At 42.1% G+C, this 17676-nt stretch overlaps 1 protein-coding gene across 3 annotated transcripts; it reads left to right on the top strand.

Moving 5' to 3' along the window:
* The first annotated feature begins 1431 nt into the window (after positions 1-1431).
* Positions 1432-17646, top strand: LOC127000360 (mucin-5AC-like). Of its 3 annotated transcripts, none has more exons than XM_050864006.1 (20): positions 1432-1491; positions 4023-4110; positions 4238-4412; positions 4538-4722; positions 4989-5142; positions 5328-5580; positions 5838-5954; positions 7744-7906; positions 8861-8947; positions 9586-9693; positions 10173-10336; positions 10540-10600; positions 11985-12251; positions 12450-12703; positions 12948-13170; positions 13586-14089; positions 14324-14436; positions 16396-16528; positions 16964-16996; positions 17233-17646. In XM_050864006.1, exons 1-20 carry the CDS (start codon positions 1477-1479, stop codon positions 17277-17279), a joined length of 3144 nt encoding a protein of 1047 aa, XP_050719963.1. In that variant the 5' UTR covers positions 1432-1476; the 3' UTR covers positions 17280-17646. The 3 variants fall into 3 exon arrangements, with proteins under 3 accessions (XP_050719963.1, XP_050719952.1, XP_050719974.1); XM_050863995.1 differs by having other exon boundaries at positions 11967-12251; XM_050864017.1 differs by lacking the exon at positions 9586-9693 and having other exon boundaries at positions 11967-12251.
* The last annotated feature ends 30 nt before the right edge of the window (positions 17647-17676 follow it).

The following is a 17676-nucleotide window of genomic DNA, read 5'->3' as shown; positions in this document are numbered from 1 at the left end:
TCTCGCCCTCCCAGCATCCTTCCGTCTCCCCCTCCCAGCATATCCTTTCATCTCCCCCTCCCAGCATCCTTCCATCTCCCCTTCCCAGCATCCTTCCATCTCCCCTTCCCAGCATCCTTCCGTCCCCCTCCCAGCATATCCTTTCATCTCCCCCTCCCAGCATCCTTCCATCTCCCCTTCCCAGCATCCTTCCGTCTCCCCCTCCCAGCATATCCTTTCATCTCCCCCTCCCAGCATCCTTCCATCTCCCCCTCCCAGCATCCTTCCATCTCCCCTTCCCAGCATCCTTCCATCTCCCCCTCCCAGCATCCTTCCATCTCCCCCTCCCAGCATCCTTCCATCTCCCCCTCCCAGCATATCCTTTCATCTCCCCCTCCCAGCATCCTTCCATCTCCCCTTCCCAGCATATCCTTCCATCTCCCCCTCTCAGCATCCTTCCATCTCCCCCTCCCAGCATATCCTTCCATCTCCCCCTCCCAGCATCCTTCCATCTCCCCTTCCCAGCATCCTTCCATCTCCTTCCCAGCATCCTTCCATCTCCCCCTCCCAGCATCCTTCCATCTCCCCCTCCCAGCATCCTTCCATCTCCCCTTCCCAGCATCCTTCCATCTCCCCCTCCCATCATCCTTCCATTTCCCCCTCCCAGCATCCTTCCATCATCTCCCCTCCCAGCATCCTTCCATCTCCATCTCCCCTCCCAGCATCCTTCCATCTCCCCTCCCATCATTCTTCCATCAGCATCCTTCCATCTCCCCTTCCCAGCATCCTTCCATCTCCCCCTCCCAGCATCCTTCCATCTCCCCCTCCCAGCATCCTTCCATCTCCCAGCATCCTTCCATCTCCCCTCCCAGCATCATTCCATATCATCTCCCCCTCCCAGCATCATTCCATATCATCTCCCCCTCCCAGCATCCTTCCATCTCCCCCCTTCCAGCATCCTTCCATCTCCCCTTCCCAGCATCCTTCCATCTCCCCCTCCCAGCATCCTTCCATCTCCCCCTCCCAGCATCCTTCCATCTCCCCCTCTCAGCATCCTTCCATCTCCCCTCCCATCATCCTTCCATTTCCCCTCCAGCATCCTTCCATCATCTCCCCTCCCAGCATCCTTCCATCATCTCCCCCTCCAGCATCCTTCCATCTCCCCTCCCAGCATCCGTCTATATCCTCCCATCATTCTTCCATCTCCCCCTCCCAGCATCCTTTTCATCTCCCCTCCAGCATCCTTCCATCTCCCCCTCCCAGCATCCGTCTATATCCCCCTCCCAGCATCCTTCCATCTCCCTCGCGATCCATCCTTCCCTTAACTACTACTACTACTACAACTACTACGTACTACTACTACTACTACTATACTACTATACTACTACTACTACTACTACTACTACTACTACTACTACTACTACTACTACTACTACTACTACTACTACTACTACTATAATCCAAATATCTTTAGCTCCGTAGTTCCCGTTTGTTGACATGGTGGCCCAAGACGTTAGTATCTGAACATCATCTTATTTCGGCCTTTTTAACCCACGTTGACGCCATTATTCAGTCTCATATGAGAGGAGAAGACAGCTGGATCATTACTGTTTATTATGCGTTGGGAGATAGTGAAGGGTTTTGGTGTTAAAGGGTATTTTTGTGGACTTAAAAGAGGTTAAGTGCCCGCGTCCCCTGGCAGGCCCCGCGAAATGGCCGGGCGGGGAGGGATGGGGAGGACCGGGGAAGGATGGGAAAGACAGGGGAATAAGACCGATAGAAGTGGTAGAGCAGATAATATTAGAACAACAGAACTGGCAGACGATATTAGAACTGACAGGGGGGAAGGTTATGGGAGGGGTGGGGTGGATTTGGGGAGGACCAGGAAGGGGTGGGGAAGACAGGGGAATAAGACCGATAGAAGTGGTAGAGCAGATAATATTAGAACAACAGAACTGGCAGACTACAGATAATATTAGAACTGACAGGGGGGAAGGTTATGGGAGGGGTGGTGAGGACAGGGGACGGAAGGGGAGGACCAGGAAGGGATGGGAAAGACAGGGGAATAAGACCGATAGAAGTGGTAGAGCAGATAATATTAGAACAACAGAACTGGCAGACTACAGATAATATTAGAACTGACAGGGGGGAAGGTTATGGGAGGGGTGGGGAGGATTTGGGGAGGACCAGGAAGGGGTGGGGAAGACAGGGGAATAAGACCGATAGAAGTGGTTGAGCAGATAATATTAGAACAACAGAACTGGCAGATTACAGATAATATTAGAACTGACAGGGGGGAAGGTTATGGGAGGGTGGAAGGATTTGGGAGGACCAGAAAGGGATGGGGAAGACAGGGGAATAAGACCGATAGAAGTGGTAGAGCAGATAATATTTACAACAACAGAACTGGCAGACTACAGATAACATTAGAACTGACAGGGGGGAAGGTTATGGGAGGGGTGGGAAGGATTTGGGGAGGACCAGAAAGGGATGGGGAAGACAGGGGAATAAGACCGATAGAAGTGGTTGAGCAGATAATATTAGAACAACAAAACTGGTAGGCTACAGATAATATTAGAACTGACAGGGGGAAGGTTATGGGAGGGGTGGGGAGGACAGGGGAAGGATGGAGAGGACCAGGAAGGGATGGGGAAGACAGGGGAATAAGACCGATAGAAGTGGTAGAGCAGATAATATTAGAACAACAGAACTGGTAGACTGCAGATAATATTAGAACTGACAGGGGGGAAGGTTATGGGAGGGGTGGGGAGGACCAGGAAGGGATGGGGAAGACAGGGGAACAAGACCGATAGAAGTGGTAGAGCAGATAATATTAGAACAACAGAACTGGCAGACTACAGATAATATTAGAACATCAGAACTGGCAGACTACAGATAATATTAGAACATCAGAACTGGCAGACTACAGATAATATTAGAACATCAGAACTGGCAGACTACAGATAATATTAGAACAACAGAACTGGCAGACTACAGATAATATTAGAACATCAGAACTGGCAGACTACAGATAATATTAGAACATCAGAACTGGCAGACTACAGATAATATATTAGAACAACAGAACTGGCAGACTACAGATAATATTAGAACATCAGAACTGGCAGACTACAGATAATATTAGAACAACAGAACTGGCAGACTACAGATAATATTAGAACATCAGAACTGGCAGACTACAGATAATATTAGAACATCAGAACTGGCAGACTACAGATAATATTAGAACATCAGAACTGGCAGACTACAGATAATATTAGAACATCAGAACTGGCAGACTACAGATAATATTAGAACAACAGAACTGGCAGACTACAGATAATATTAGAACATCAGAACTGGCAGACTACAGATAATATTAGAACATCAGAACTGGCAGACTACAGATAATATTAGAACATCAGAACTGGCAGACTACAGATAATATTAGAACATCAGAACTGGCAGACTACAAATAATATTAGAACATCAGAACTGGTGGACTACAGATAATATTAGAACTGACAGGGGGGAAGGTTATGGGAGGGATGGGGAGGACCGGGGAGTAAGATTGACAGAAGTAATGGGAGAGGAATAGGAGGATAGGGGAGACAATTGGCTGATAGTGTTAATATTAGAACTGACAGGGAGAGGAATAGGAGGAAGGTGAAGACAGGACTAACAATACTGGAACTGGCAGGGAGAGGGAAGACAGCTGAAAGAGGGAAGGGAAGGAAGGAAGAGGAATAGAAGGAAGATGAAGACAGGACTAACAATACTGGAACTGGTGGAGAGGAATGAGAAGAATGGGAAGACAGATGACAGAGAAGACTGCAATTGACAGGAGATAAAGGGAGGAAGAAGAATAGAAGCATGGGGAAGAAAGAGAACTGGCAGGATGAGGTAGACAGAGAACTAACAATTATGAAAGTGACAGGAGTGAAGAGAGGATGAGGATGACAGAGGACTAACAATACAAGGACTGATAGGTGGCTGAAAATTGCTAGCTGGTTACAATTGGACTTTTTTCTTTACTATTGCAGATGGAGATCGGGTACCACCTGCCCAGCAAGTGGCCGAAGCTGCTTGACATGACCAAGGATGAGTGTCGCAAAGCTCTCCGTGCCTTGGGTGAGAAAACTGTTCTGCTGTCCTCAATCCATCACACATTTATTGTCCTTACCAGTTATATGGGATTTGATAACATGACTCAATTTTAATCAGTGATCTTTTTTAATGACACTTATCTTCCTTGCAGAATTGACAACATACAGTCAGGTGGTGTCCGTATTGCGAGCGCAGGGAGAACTGACAAAGGAGAAAAAGAAGCTGCTCAGCGATCTGCAAACTATGTTCTCCATCTCCCTGGAGAGGCACAGAGCAGAAATTCGAAGGGCAGTCAATGATGAAAAGCTCACAACCTTGGCAGATACGTAAGTACCTACAAAAAAACTACACCCATGCTAAACATTAAGCAAACTTCTGGGTGATAGTAAACTTCATTCTGTAGCGTTGACTCATGAAAGACTGCATTATTAATCCTTCATTCAATCAACAGACTGGCGGGGCCCAACACAGGGGTGGAGTGGGCAATAGAAGGGAGACGATTGGTGCCTCTCATGCCCCGAGTTGCCCCACAGACAGCTTACACAGCCCTAGCGACACGCATGGCCCTCCTCTATTATGGGGCCAATGCCAAGATGCCACCACCAGCCTCAACAGCACACTATGGGAAAATGGATGGTAAGCAGCTTGTAACAGGCTTCCATATCTCCTTCTCAAGTAATATATAAATGTTCAGCTTTTAACATAATCCCCATTTTTTATATAAGAAAACAGCATGAGTGAATAAGAGTGACGTTGTGATATTGAAGAAGCAGACATAAATTGTAGCTCTTAAGTTTTAATCATGAATATGGTGGTAAAGAAGAATGGGAGGAATGAAAACTGGTGAGAAAGATAAAGAAGCGTTGCTGGTGATGGTGACAAGAGGCTCCTTTTCTTTCAAGATCTTGGTGCTGAGTCTGAGAACACGGACTCAGAAGAGGAAACAGATGGGCTGAGGTACATCCCTGGGGCGATGGTGCCACCACAGTACAACGCTGACCAAGGCTCGTACACCACACTGCCGCTCTCAAAGGCTCGGCTCGCTAAAATGCCTCCGTAAGTGATGTGTTCAGAAATTTTCACATGTAGCCTATCTGCCGGTAATGATGTGATGCTGACAATACATGTATTTTTCCTCTATTTCTCTCTTTTATGATGGGAAAAAAATCAGTGAATGGTTTTCTAAATATACTTTTATTGAGACGAGGACACTAATGGCAGCTTTCCCTCTTCACTGATAGGAAGGAGAATCGTGAAACTCCTGCCACCACTGCTGTAGGAGGTGGAGGAGGCTCAGTCAGTGTTGGCCCAGGGGGAGGAAGCACCAGTGGTGGCGGTGGTGGTGGTGGAAGAGGGAGTGACAAGAGGAAAAGAAAGCGGTCGTCGTCTGAACACCCTCTTCCTCCTCCACCTCCTCCTCCTCCTCCACCACCAACTCCTCCTGCCCAACCTTCCAGAGACATTCCTCCCTCACCAGGAACACCCTCCAAGCAGGTACAGAAATTGAAAAGGAAATAGAATACCAGGAAAAATTGTTTATTATTATTGTTGTTATTATTGTTATTATTCTTATTCTTATTATTATTATTATTATTATTATTATTATTATTATTATTATTATTATTATTATTAGTGGTAGTAACAGTACTGACAGAGCAGCAGCAATATTTCCCATTTCATGAGTAATCTGTCCTCACACTCTTATGCTTTAGACTGCCTTCCTCTTTAATGCCTCACACTTTTGTCTGCAGGTGACTGGGATTGGCCGCCCCCTGCCTGGCCCTCCTATGAAGATAACGGTAACAGGCAATGTTACCCGCGGCACGCCGGGCACACCGGTCTCCACCCTCGGCAGCCACACCCAGAAGGTAAACAGAATTGTATTCCATGACAAATAACAAAGTAAATGCTCTGTAAATGGACTAAAGGAAGACCACTCCATATCCATCAGTGTTTGTGGGTTTTACTGGTTTGCAGTTACAGTCACACCTCAGTTTACGTGTTTAATTCATTCTGGAATTTTGCTCGCAAATCAAAATACTACTCATAAAGCAAAACGAATTTCCCCATTGAAATTAATGGGAATCTCATAAATGCGTCCCATATCCCACAAAATATAAACATAAAAATCATTTTACATGTTTTTTACAGAATGAAAGTAATTTTACAAACAACTAGCAATGATAATTATTCTATATTATATAGTATAATAATATAGCATATATAAATAATATAGTGTTGAAAACACAAAGATCGCACACTAGAGCACAAACGTACGTGGACACGAGCGCACGGTGCTACCTCTGTGAGTGTGGAAAGTGGACTAAGGGTGTCACACTTGGCGTTTTCCTTCAACCCTTGGAGCAAGGAGCAACCGTGGTTGCCTGTACGGCCAACAGGGAGCAAGTTATTGGCTTGGGTAAACACTCCTGTCCTCTCATCTTTGAAGCCATGATCGTACCCACAACGGCTTCTTCCTTCCAGTTGACTGTAACAACATGTCTATAATTTGAGTGACAGCAGCACAAGCCACAACAGTCCTTACTTTTGCAAATGGCGCCATGAAGAGGGACTGAGAGAAGGAGGACCTAAGAAGCGATACAAAGCGTTACAAGTCAAAAGAAGACGTGCATATAGGGCGGCTGGTCTGTTTACGTTTTGGATATGGGCAACCGATCTTAATCGTGTGTGACGCACGTCATCTGGCGATCAAGAATTACCCCCATGTCTTGAGACTGTTTTCCATCTCCCTTCCGTGATCCGCCATGCAGAGCGCTCTGTCTTGCCCATATGACTAGATGAACCAACACAATTTCCCATTTTGTCACTCATCAAGGATAACACGCGTTGGTTTAGTCACAATTATGAGATCTACAGTTTATTTGAAACATTTCTCTAGCTGCTTAGCATCACTGGATGTGATGGAATTTCTTAAAACGTCCTTTTTCTCTACAAAATATTGACTGATGGCATTGTTTCACTTTCTTGTTTCTAATAATGACGATTATGTTTTCATACCAGAAAGTTTTTACTTATCCTACAGTGATGCTTTCAAATGGTCTGTGGTGCAGCAGTAACACAACACTAACCTTGTGAACTCTATATGCACCCCCCCTGGCAGGGTTACCCATAGGAATCTCAGGAAATGGTCATCGCCATAGGCCTAAGGAGGTGTGGCGCGGTGTGTTTACCTGTGTCCCCAGCCCCGCTGCGGCTTGCGCCACATCCGCGATTCTTGTTAAGAGTTGGGGGGACTCCTTGAAAATCTGATGCACCAGAACAAGAAACGCAAGGATTTCGCAAGATTTGGGTAATTCTTGATCGCCTGATAACAGCTTAAAGTTGTAGTTGCCTGTTGCGCCTACCGCCAACGCGGTTGGAGGAAAAAGGCCAAATGTGATACCAGCTTGAGACCCTATTCCCATTGTTTTCCACTCTGAGCGCTCTTGTCTTGCGGCGAACAACGGGAACCCACGCTAATGTCTTCGAACACTAAGTCATCGCTTGTAAACCAAGGCATTTTCAGTGATTTTCTTTTGCTCGTAAATTAAGACACTTGTAAACCGAGGTTTAACTGTATTTCTTTACAGAAGACAGTAAGAAAATGAAAGCAAAAACTGATCAGTAGTGTATGTTTGAAACTTCTCCTCGTTTCAGGTTATTCTTGTGTCCACCTCCGGAGCGAGTGGGGTGGGTGGGGGAGTGTACCAGCGGTCCTTGAGTGTGCCGGTGATGAAGAGCGGGGCGGGCACGGCTCCCACGGTGATGCGCGGCGTCTCTGCCTCGGCAAACACTGTGCCGGCCACCCAGATGCAGACAGGTGTGCCTCATGCTCTTTTTTTTCAGATTTGTAAAGCCTGCATAATTCTTCTTCAGTAAATATGGTGCTGTGTAGGTTAAAAATGCTCTGTTTTAGAGTTGTAAAACCTGCATAACTTTTCTTCAGTATTCATGGTAGTGATTAAGTTGAAAAATTAGTTCCCCAAAAATAATACTGATTCTTTTTAGATGTATCCCTTAACCCTTTCCTTGCACGCGGGATGGGACGCGACTATCCCCTCAGGCGCAGTCAGGGAGCCCAATGGGGGGTCTCTTTTAACCCCAGTATCTCAAAAACTATTCATCACAGCTAAAAACCAAAAACCCCATTGGAAAGAGGAGGTCCAGATCTATAGGAGTCGGTTATGTATGCCTCTCCTGCGAATGTACATGCACGTTCAGGGAATATTGAATGTTAACACTTACGTCGGTGCGTGCAGGATGATCAGCCATATTGAGGGAACTGCGGACATCTCTCCTTCAGATTCTGGCAAGGGAGTATTGCCAACTGCAATATTTACAACTATTTGGTCAACAAATCAGTCAGGTGATAGGTGAAGCTATGCAAAAAGGCCGCTATATTGGGCAAGAACATCCACCAGTTACTCGTCCGTAGATTTGCTGCGCTGGGCTGATATGATTTTCCACCAAATTTAGTGAAGAACCCACTCAATTGGCAATCCTGTGTTGTGAGAATTAGTGTTGGAACACTTTCATACGCGGGAGATTTGAGTGCGGGTGGAGCTCGCAGCGAGCGTTTAGCACCACCAGCAAATACGCCTAACGTTCGCTGCGAGTGTTTAGCAATGAAAGGGTTAATTCAGACTTAGGAGACCTGCAGCTAATTGGTGACTTAAGCCTAGTACTGATTTTGTTGCCATATATGCTTCTACTGTTCAGTATAATATGTTCATAGTTCACCTGTCATTGGTTGTAAGTTTAACCTTCAATGCAGGAGGCAGCATGGGCTCAGGAAACATGATTGTACCTTCCACCTACTCCAGCAGTGGCCTACACGGTGCTGGGGGCATGGCTCCTGCAGGTGAGGTCTTGACATTAGAAACTCCTCATTTGTATACTTTTATGGCATTATTGTTCAGAGTTTTGTTGACTTGTCAGGTAGAGTTGGCAGTAACGTAACCACTGGGGTCTTACAAGTGATGTGACTGTTGCTGAAAATATTAGAACAAAGGGAAAAGTGTAACACGATTATTATTATTATTTATTATTATTTTATTATTATTATCATTATTGTTATTATTATTATTATTATTATTATTAGAGGTCAGTGTGTGATCAAGTTGAGGCAATGAAGAGGTGAAGGACTGTTGGGAAGTGGAGATTTGGAGCTTGCCAGAACAAAAATGTTTGGCATCGGTGGAGTGGAGACTCATTACGTAGGGACCCAAAAATCTCTGAGGAGCAGATGTCAAAATAGATTGACGAGTTGCATATCTTAAGTTGAATTTCATACATATTTTACATAGACGATGTAAGAAATCTTTGACAATAGACTTGCTGAGATCTAAGTAATAGAAGTACTTGTACATTTTAATCTAAAGGCTGATTTTTCTTTTCTGTGGTTATAATTGCATGTTATTCCATTATTTTTCACTGGAAATTTCCAAAAATGTATTTCTAGCATTTTTTACTTGTTTTAAATACACTGATCATGAACAGGAACTTATGTCAATCGGACGAGACCCCGTGTTCCCTCTAGCACATTGCCGTCCAGGCCGAGAGAAAGGTCCAAGTCACTTGTCCTCCAGGCTGACGGAGCAGGCAGAGGTATGTGAAGAGGAGCAGCAGCATGGAAGGGATCACAGTGTAGCCTTTAGCAGATATGGCAGATTAAAGTAGAGAAACACTGATGCAGGAAAGGCAGATTAGATGTGGCAGGAATGGATTTTGTAAAAGCAACCTCCATGGAAGGAACCCAGCACAAGTGTGTGTTCAAGTTTTAGGGGAAGGGGTTTATGTTGCCTGCCATAGTTTCAATCTTGACTAACATTGGGATACATAAGTAAGTACAAACAGTAATGAGGGTCTGCAAAAAAATATGCATTGTCCTAAAAGAAAAATAATATCTCCAAAGCCATATATGCACCACAAAGAAGTAAATGCAATCTTGCTTTTGACATGGTAAAAATTAAGTCAGCTTGGAGCAGACAGAGACACTGGCTATCACCCCTAAAATTTAATGACAGTCTACAGTACATTCAGAAAAGAGGAAAAATGATGCATATGTGTTTGTTTTATACTAATAGGCGGTGAAGCAAGTGGAGCCGGTGGCGGTGGGGGCTGCATGGCATCAAGCGGCCATGTCAACACCCTGCCTTCCTACCCTGGTGGCTCTCCTGCCGTGGTGGGTACCCCTGCAGGGTCACCCAGTCTGTCAGCGGGCCATCTGATGACCCACCAGACGATACAGGTGAGTGAGAACAGTCAATCAAAGTATGGCAGCATCAAAGGAAGTGAGGGAAAGGCCAGTGAAAGGACTGCAAGTCTTAGAGTCGATCAAGCAGGGCTTTGATCACCTTGTGTTTAAATTGCTTTTATTTTAGCTGGTTCTGTTGATATTGCAGTGTAGCTGTATGAATCAATTATTTATGCTCTCATTTACGGTTATTGCAGGTCAGACCAAGCACCGGCATCACTCCTGCAAAGACAGCAATTCAGATTCGCCAAGAAGGAAGTAAGTATTGTCCATATATATATATATATATATATATATATATATATATATATATATATATATATATATATATATATATATATATATATATATATATATATATATATATATATATATATATATATATATATATATATATATATATATATATATATATATATATATATATATATATATATATGAGGCGTATTAAAGCGCCATCTGGCCAAAAATGCGATTTTGTGGTATAACACTATTTTGACCTTCCTTTATAGCGAGGAATGTCGGTTTGTACAAAACTGCAGTGGAAATAGGCCTGGGAGTCCTTCAAAATAACCTACATTATCACCTACAGTTGAAAGTGAGATAAGAAAGCAGTCATGAAAAATGTACAGAGCGCCAATAGCATCACTGCAAACGTGCAAGCTTTTCCATCTAGCGCGTAGTGCAAACTCTTAGCATTTATTGTTTATTAGTATATTTTACGTTTTGTAACTTCCTTCATGTTCCGGATTATTATGAATATCATGAACTGTGTATGACATATTAAAAAGTTAATTAATATTGCACATCATGGATGTTTTTGAAAAACCTACTTTTTCGGACCTATATATATATTTTTTTTTTATAACTGAGTACATGCCAATATTCTACATACCTTAACCTTCATTTTGGTCTTTGATTGAAGTGTCCACCTTAAAAACCAATGAAGTTATGATAATTTAAACATTGCAAAACTTTAAAACGATTTCGCATTTAAAAAAATAAACTTTATGCGTTTTTGCTACCTCATATATATATATATATATATATATATATATATATATATATATATATATATATATATATATATAGATAGATAGATAGATAGATAGATAGATAGATAGATATAGATATATAAAGATATATAAATATATAGATATATAAATATATATAAGTATATATATATAGATATATATATATATATATATCTCTATATATATATATATATATATATAGATATATATATATACGTATATATATATATATATATATATATATATATATATATATATATATATATATATATATATATATATATATATATATTTATATATATATATATATATATATATATATATATATATATATATATATATATATATATATATATATATATATATATATATATATATATATATATATATATATATATATATATATATATATATATATATATATATATATATATATATATATATATATATATATATATATATATATATATATATGTATATATATATATATATATATATATGGTTAGTCTTGGATGCTTTAATCATATATTCTTTATTGTTTCCTGAGTTTGAAATTCACCACTTTGGAGTTGATGACATTGACAATACAGAGTCTCCTGCCCCCTCAGGTACAGGGGCTAAAATCATCACACACTCAGTGGGTGGTGCTGGAGGCACAGGCACTGCAGGTGGTGCCACCTCCACCACTTCCACCATCATCACCCCCACCAGCACCACAGGCATGAATGTGGGTACTGGTGGCTCTGGACGCCTGGTTGGACGCACTCCCATCTTGCCACCGAGCTCACCCCAGGGAAGTGGTGCACCCTTGTATGTGGTCACCACCAACTCGGGCACCATCACTGTTGTAACTCGCACTGTTGCTGCTGGCCAAGGTATATATTTTGACTAAAGAAAATTAATTGCATTGAAATGGTAGGTTCTATCAACTCTCAAAATGCAATCACAACCTGACCTTTCCCATGATACTTGCATGTGTCATTCAAAGAAGACAAATATCACAAGGAAACGAAAATAACATGTATATTTGGGGATGGATAATAATCATAATGCAGATATTTTATCCACATCAGGGACAGGACCGAGAGTTGTGACGGTGAATACCATCAATGCTCCCAAGTCGTCTGTCAGCAGTGTGAGGACTCCAACTCCTGCCACAGTGGTGTCTGTTGGCCCGAAGACCATACAAACAGTGCGCGTCACACCCCAGGGTCAGGGGCCCTCAGGATTGCGACCAGTCCCTGGAACAGCAAAGTCTAATGTGATTGTGGTGCACAAGGGAGCCCCTCCTCCTGGCACCAGACCCATGAGCTTTCAGGGGATCAGGGTAATCAAGACCTTACTTTTTCATAATCAGATAACCAGTTTAGATTTTTCTTATGAACCCATCCTTTCCTACATTGCATACTCTGAAGGCATAAACTTTATTCAAACACTCAAAAGTTATATTCCCAGAATTTTAGAGTATGAGCTGATGTTGACTTGTTACCAGTATTCCCAACCTAGCCTCAGCCTAGTCTGAATCATTCAAGCTGTCCTGAATTTCTAAGGCAGTAATTATTTACTTTCAGGATGGGCCCACTAAGATTACCATTGGAAAGTCCATCAGCAGTAACACAGGAGCACCAGTGTTACAGAAGCCTCCAGCAGTGACCCGCAGCCCCATTGCCAGCTCTGTCCTGGCCACACCTAATGCCCCAACTACCCAAGGCAATGTCATATTGGTGGACCTGAATCCTGAGAACTCCAATGTGAACAACACAAATGCTCTGGCTGATATGTTGCAAGTCTCAGGTATTCAAAAGTAATACACAAAATGACATGTACTCTGAAGGCAGCTGTATTGCACATATTGTTTTGTTTCCAAAGACCTTGGGGTTTGGTGGGATTGTTCCAAACTCCAGTTATGCTTCCAATTAGGATCATTCTGTATTTACCAGGGATATTTATCAGCTTGAGACTATTTTATAATTTATTTGAATTTACCTGCACAAGTGTTTATTTAATGCAATATCTGCAGCATAGTGTTTGGTCTTGAGCAACATGCATTCTTATCAAGCATGCATCAATGACCTGGTATTTTGTATTGAAATTAAATTGATATTTGAGTTGGTATTTAAATAAGTTTGGTTAGGTTTTAAGTCTGGATAAGTATAAGTAAATATTGAAGAGCAGCATAACATCCAGACTTTTTAACTTGTAAATTCAGGTGAGTCACAATCAACGAGCAACAGTGGTAGCAGCATCACCAGCAGCATTACCAGCACCAGCAGCACCAGCAGCAGTAGTGATCCCTCCACCACCACTACTTCCATCACCACCACTACAAATGAAACCACCACAACCCCAGCTGTCACTACCACCACCAAGACCACCACCACCCCTGCAATGAGCCCTGCCACCACCATGGCTGCTACCACAGTCACCACCAACACCAGCACCACCAGTTCTTCTCTCACTACTACCAGCTCCACCACCAGCAGCACCAATACTACCAGCAGCAGCACCACAACCACTGCCACCACCACTGCTGCTGCTGCTGCCCCCCTGAGTGCCAGCACAGTAGTCAGCAGCAGTGATGGGGGGGTGACCATGAGCAGCAGTGGCAGTGGGGGAGGAGGGGGAGAGGGAGAGGGAGAGTGGCTCAACCTTGGACTTGAAGGAGAAGACTCACCTGCCCACAGCCTCCCGGAAGGCCAGATGCAAATGTTAGGTAAGACTAATGCACAAAAATCCATACGGAGTTGTCGTCACCATCATCATCTATTTGATAATGAAAAAAAGAATCAATATATGTATTGTATGCTTTTTGTTTCTTTCAAGAAGATTTGATACACCAATGTATATTAAATTTTGAGTCTTCACCTCTTTTACCTGTATGTAATACGTTTTGGTAATACTCAGTTTTGCACAATCCTTAAGAGTGTTGCCATTTTTAATTTTTCAGAAGAGGCTGTGGAGATTTTAGGACGAGGGGACAAAGAATCCGCAAGAAACCTTCTCCGTCAGGCTGGAATTGAATTGTTGGATTCTCCAGGAGAACTTGGTGAACACGGAGCGGTGAGCAAAGATTTAAGAGATGAAAGTTTTTGTTCTATAATGTCACTGTTCACATCAACCTTAACCCGGTAGCAGCGAGGATCATGTTTCTTAATGGTCCCCCCAATTGAGAAAAATGAGAAAAAAATCACCCCTCACACAAACCATTTCATAATATATCTCAAAGCATTTGTGATCAGATTATATCATCTATTTTGGGGGTTTAAATCATGGCACAAATTTGGCCCGTTGCTGCTACATGGTAAAGCCACAAATTTGGCCCGTCGCTGCTACATGGTAAAGCCACAAATTTGGCCCGTCGGTGCTACCGGGTTAAGGATATATCCACCTTAAGCATATATCTAGGGTTGTAAAATTTCTGGGAATTTTGAACTGGTAAACTTTCCATGGGAATTTCCTGGAACTTCGAGAATTGAGAAAAATTTACAAGTTTGCCTATGGTGCCTTTATTTATTTATTTATTTTTTATTATTTTTTTTAGGCTGAGGTTATTGTGCCTCTTTAGACTTCATAGAGCAGGAGCCAGGGGGGGTCAGCCTAGCTGGAAAGCTAAAGAATTCAAACCCACATAGCAATGGTCCTTGTGTCTGCTCATGCTCGAAAACTGAAATCTTCCGGGGCTGCAGTGGTGGGCAAGGTCATGAGGTCATGTCAAAGTTGTAACCCCATAGCATTTATTAAGACCCTGACTTTGGTCCTGATCTGAACATCACAGTAGAGATGGCAGGATGGTTGCAAATGACTCCAATGGACAAGACAAACAACTTTTATTCTGACAACATTTGGCTAATGTTAACTATTTGGTCTGTAAAAATGGTCATAGTTATCTAATTGCCATAAAAAGATGCCATTTGCACCATATTTCTGAACTATGACCATTTTTACAGACCAAATGGTTAACATTAGCCAAATGTCAGAATGTAAGTTGTTTGTCTTGTCCATTGGAGTCATTTGTGACCATCCTGCCATCTCTACCGTGATGTTCAGATCAGGACCAAAGTCAGGGTCTAATAAATGCTATGGGGCTACAACTTTGACATGACCTCATGACCTTGTCCACCACTGCAGGCCCGGCAGACTTCAGTTTTCATACATGGGCAGACACAAGGACCATTGCTATGTGGGTTCGAATTATTTAGCTTTCCAGCTAGGCTGACCCCCCCTGGCTCCCAGTCTATCAGTTTTAGGGGGCTGTTAGTGACTATCCCTTAGCCCAGTGATGGTACAGGCAGGTTTGTCTAAGTGACACCTATTGAGGCACATGCCACCCTCCGGTTACTCTAAACCAGTGGTTCCCAACCTTTTTTTCAGGCGACCCCAATCATTCACCTCTTGACAAGACTACGACCCCACTAGTTTAGCTGTATGTGTGTTATTATAATATAATTACACTGTATTTGATATTTTGAGGTCTTGGCGACCCCAGGAAAAATGCTTGGCGACCCCAGGGTTGGGAAAGGGGGCTCAACTTACAAAACCTCATAATATGCTTCCTTACTAATGAGACTTTCTATACAACAAAGTGAGGTCATTCTTTGTTGATTTATACCATAAGGTGCTGGCTATCATGTGTTTGAAGATACCCTAAACTTAACCTAACATAACAGGATACAGTTACTATAGGTCTTGACTCAGATAATTCATATATGCATCCATACTAATGAGACTATCTATACTACAAGGTGAGGTTATTCTTTGTTGATTTATACCATAAGGTGCTGGGTATCATGTGTTTCAAGATACCCTAAACTTAACCTAACCAAACCTAACAAAACCTGATACAGTTACTATGGGTCTTGACTCAGAAAATTCATATGTGTTTCCTTACTAATGAGACTTTCTAGTTTCTATACAACAAAGTGAGGTCATTCTTTGTTGACTTATACCATAAGGTGCTGGCTATCATGCATTTTAAGTTACCCTAAACTTAACCTAACAATGGAATTATTTTTACACCAGGAAGGGACCTCAATGGCAAGCCTGATGGCTGGACTGGCAAGTCAGCTGCCCGGGGCACACCTGGACGAAGGGCCGCTAGCACCCGTGGGGGAGCTTGATCCGGTCACTGGACTCTTCTACAACCCATCGAGCAGTAAGAGATTATTTACATTGATCTTTAATTATATGTATTTTGACAGCATTTTGAACTCCCTCCAGGAGGTGGCCATGGCAGGAGTCATAATTTTCTACCTTGCATATTCCAGTAATCATGTGCTCTTCACAAACTCAGTGCTTCATCCTTATGCTGAATTTTTGTTCTTTCTCCTTCTCAGATCTCTTCACTCTCCTATTTTTTAGATCAGAAGTAATACATTTGCATAACTATCATGCTACTTTACTCACACTAATATAACATTTTTAATAATAATTGTTGATTTAAGATGTTGATGGGCAGTAGACTTTGAGAGTTATTTGGTGAAAAGTTGAAAGCGTGCACATATTTTTCAAATTTACGATGAGATTTTGTGCTGAACATGGAATATATTGAAGGATTGAACTTCAAAATATATATAAAATATCTTTACAGGTGAAAGTTCCTCTGACAGCAACAGCAATTCAGGTAAGATTAAGTACACTGGTTAATAGTATATAATTATATAACTGTACGGATATTTATCTTATGCAACGCAATATTATTATTCTTTAGTGTAGTGATTGCTGTGTCACGGATTACATGTTTTATAATATCAGTTAACCTAAAATCAAGATGTCTCATTGCTACTATAGTTTGTTAGTCAATTATTTATCAAGGAAATTCAGGAAATCTATAAACTTGTTATTTCTTTTATGTTTCAGCTTCTGATGAACTGGAGGCGCCTGATGAGAGGGAGTCAACTGACTAACAACATGGCCCAGGCCCAGGCTTTTAATACTCCCTCGGCCCGCCGTTGGAGATGGTTTATTTTAGAATGCAAGTTGTAGTGCATAGAGGTAAACTTTGTATAGGTGTTTTAATTACTGATTAGTTAACATTATATGCGTAGAGACCTGTTGTAATTTAGTTTCCCTTACATTATTATGCTGGATCACAATCCTTCAACAGAAAGTAACCATAGTCTTACAAATATATAAGGAATTATAGGAAAATTATTATCTCTTGCAAACAAAATGATTTTGACAATTGGGTCAAGTCTACCACGGAACAAGACTATTGTACAATTATTGATATTATGCAGGTAGCATTCTTCAAATAAATGACATGCTTAGGTTTCGAGTGGTTTGTTATCCCGTGAGTTTAAC

Source organism: Eriocheir sinensis, chromosome 2, assembly GCF_024679095.1.
Source record: "Eriocheir sinensis breed Jianghai 21 chromosome 2, ASM2467909v1, whole genome shotgun sequence".
Classification (NCBI taxonomy): Eukaryota; Metazoa; Arthropoda; class Malacostraca; order Decapoda; family Varunidae; genus Eriocheir; species Eriocheir sinensis.
The sequence above is the reverse complement of the archived record's forward strand: the minus strand, read 5'-3'. Positions and strand labels throughout refer to the sequence as shown.

Bases quoted from the DNA above. Each gene is read 5' to 3' on its own strand.
- LOC127000360 (XM_050863995.1), top strand. The intron at 4,723-4,988 runs GTAAGCAGCTTG...TTTTCTTTCAAG, and splicing joins ACACTATGGGAAAATGGATG to ATCTTGGTGCTGAGTCTGAG. The intron at 10,337-10,539 runs GTGAGTGAGAAC...CGGTTATTGCAG, and splicing joins TGACCCACCAGACGATACAG to GTCAGACCAAGCACCGGCAT.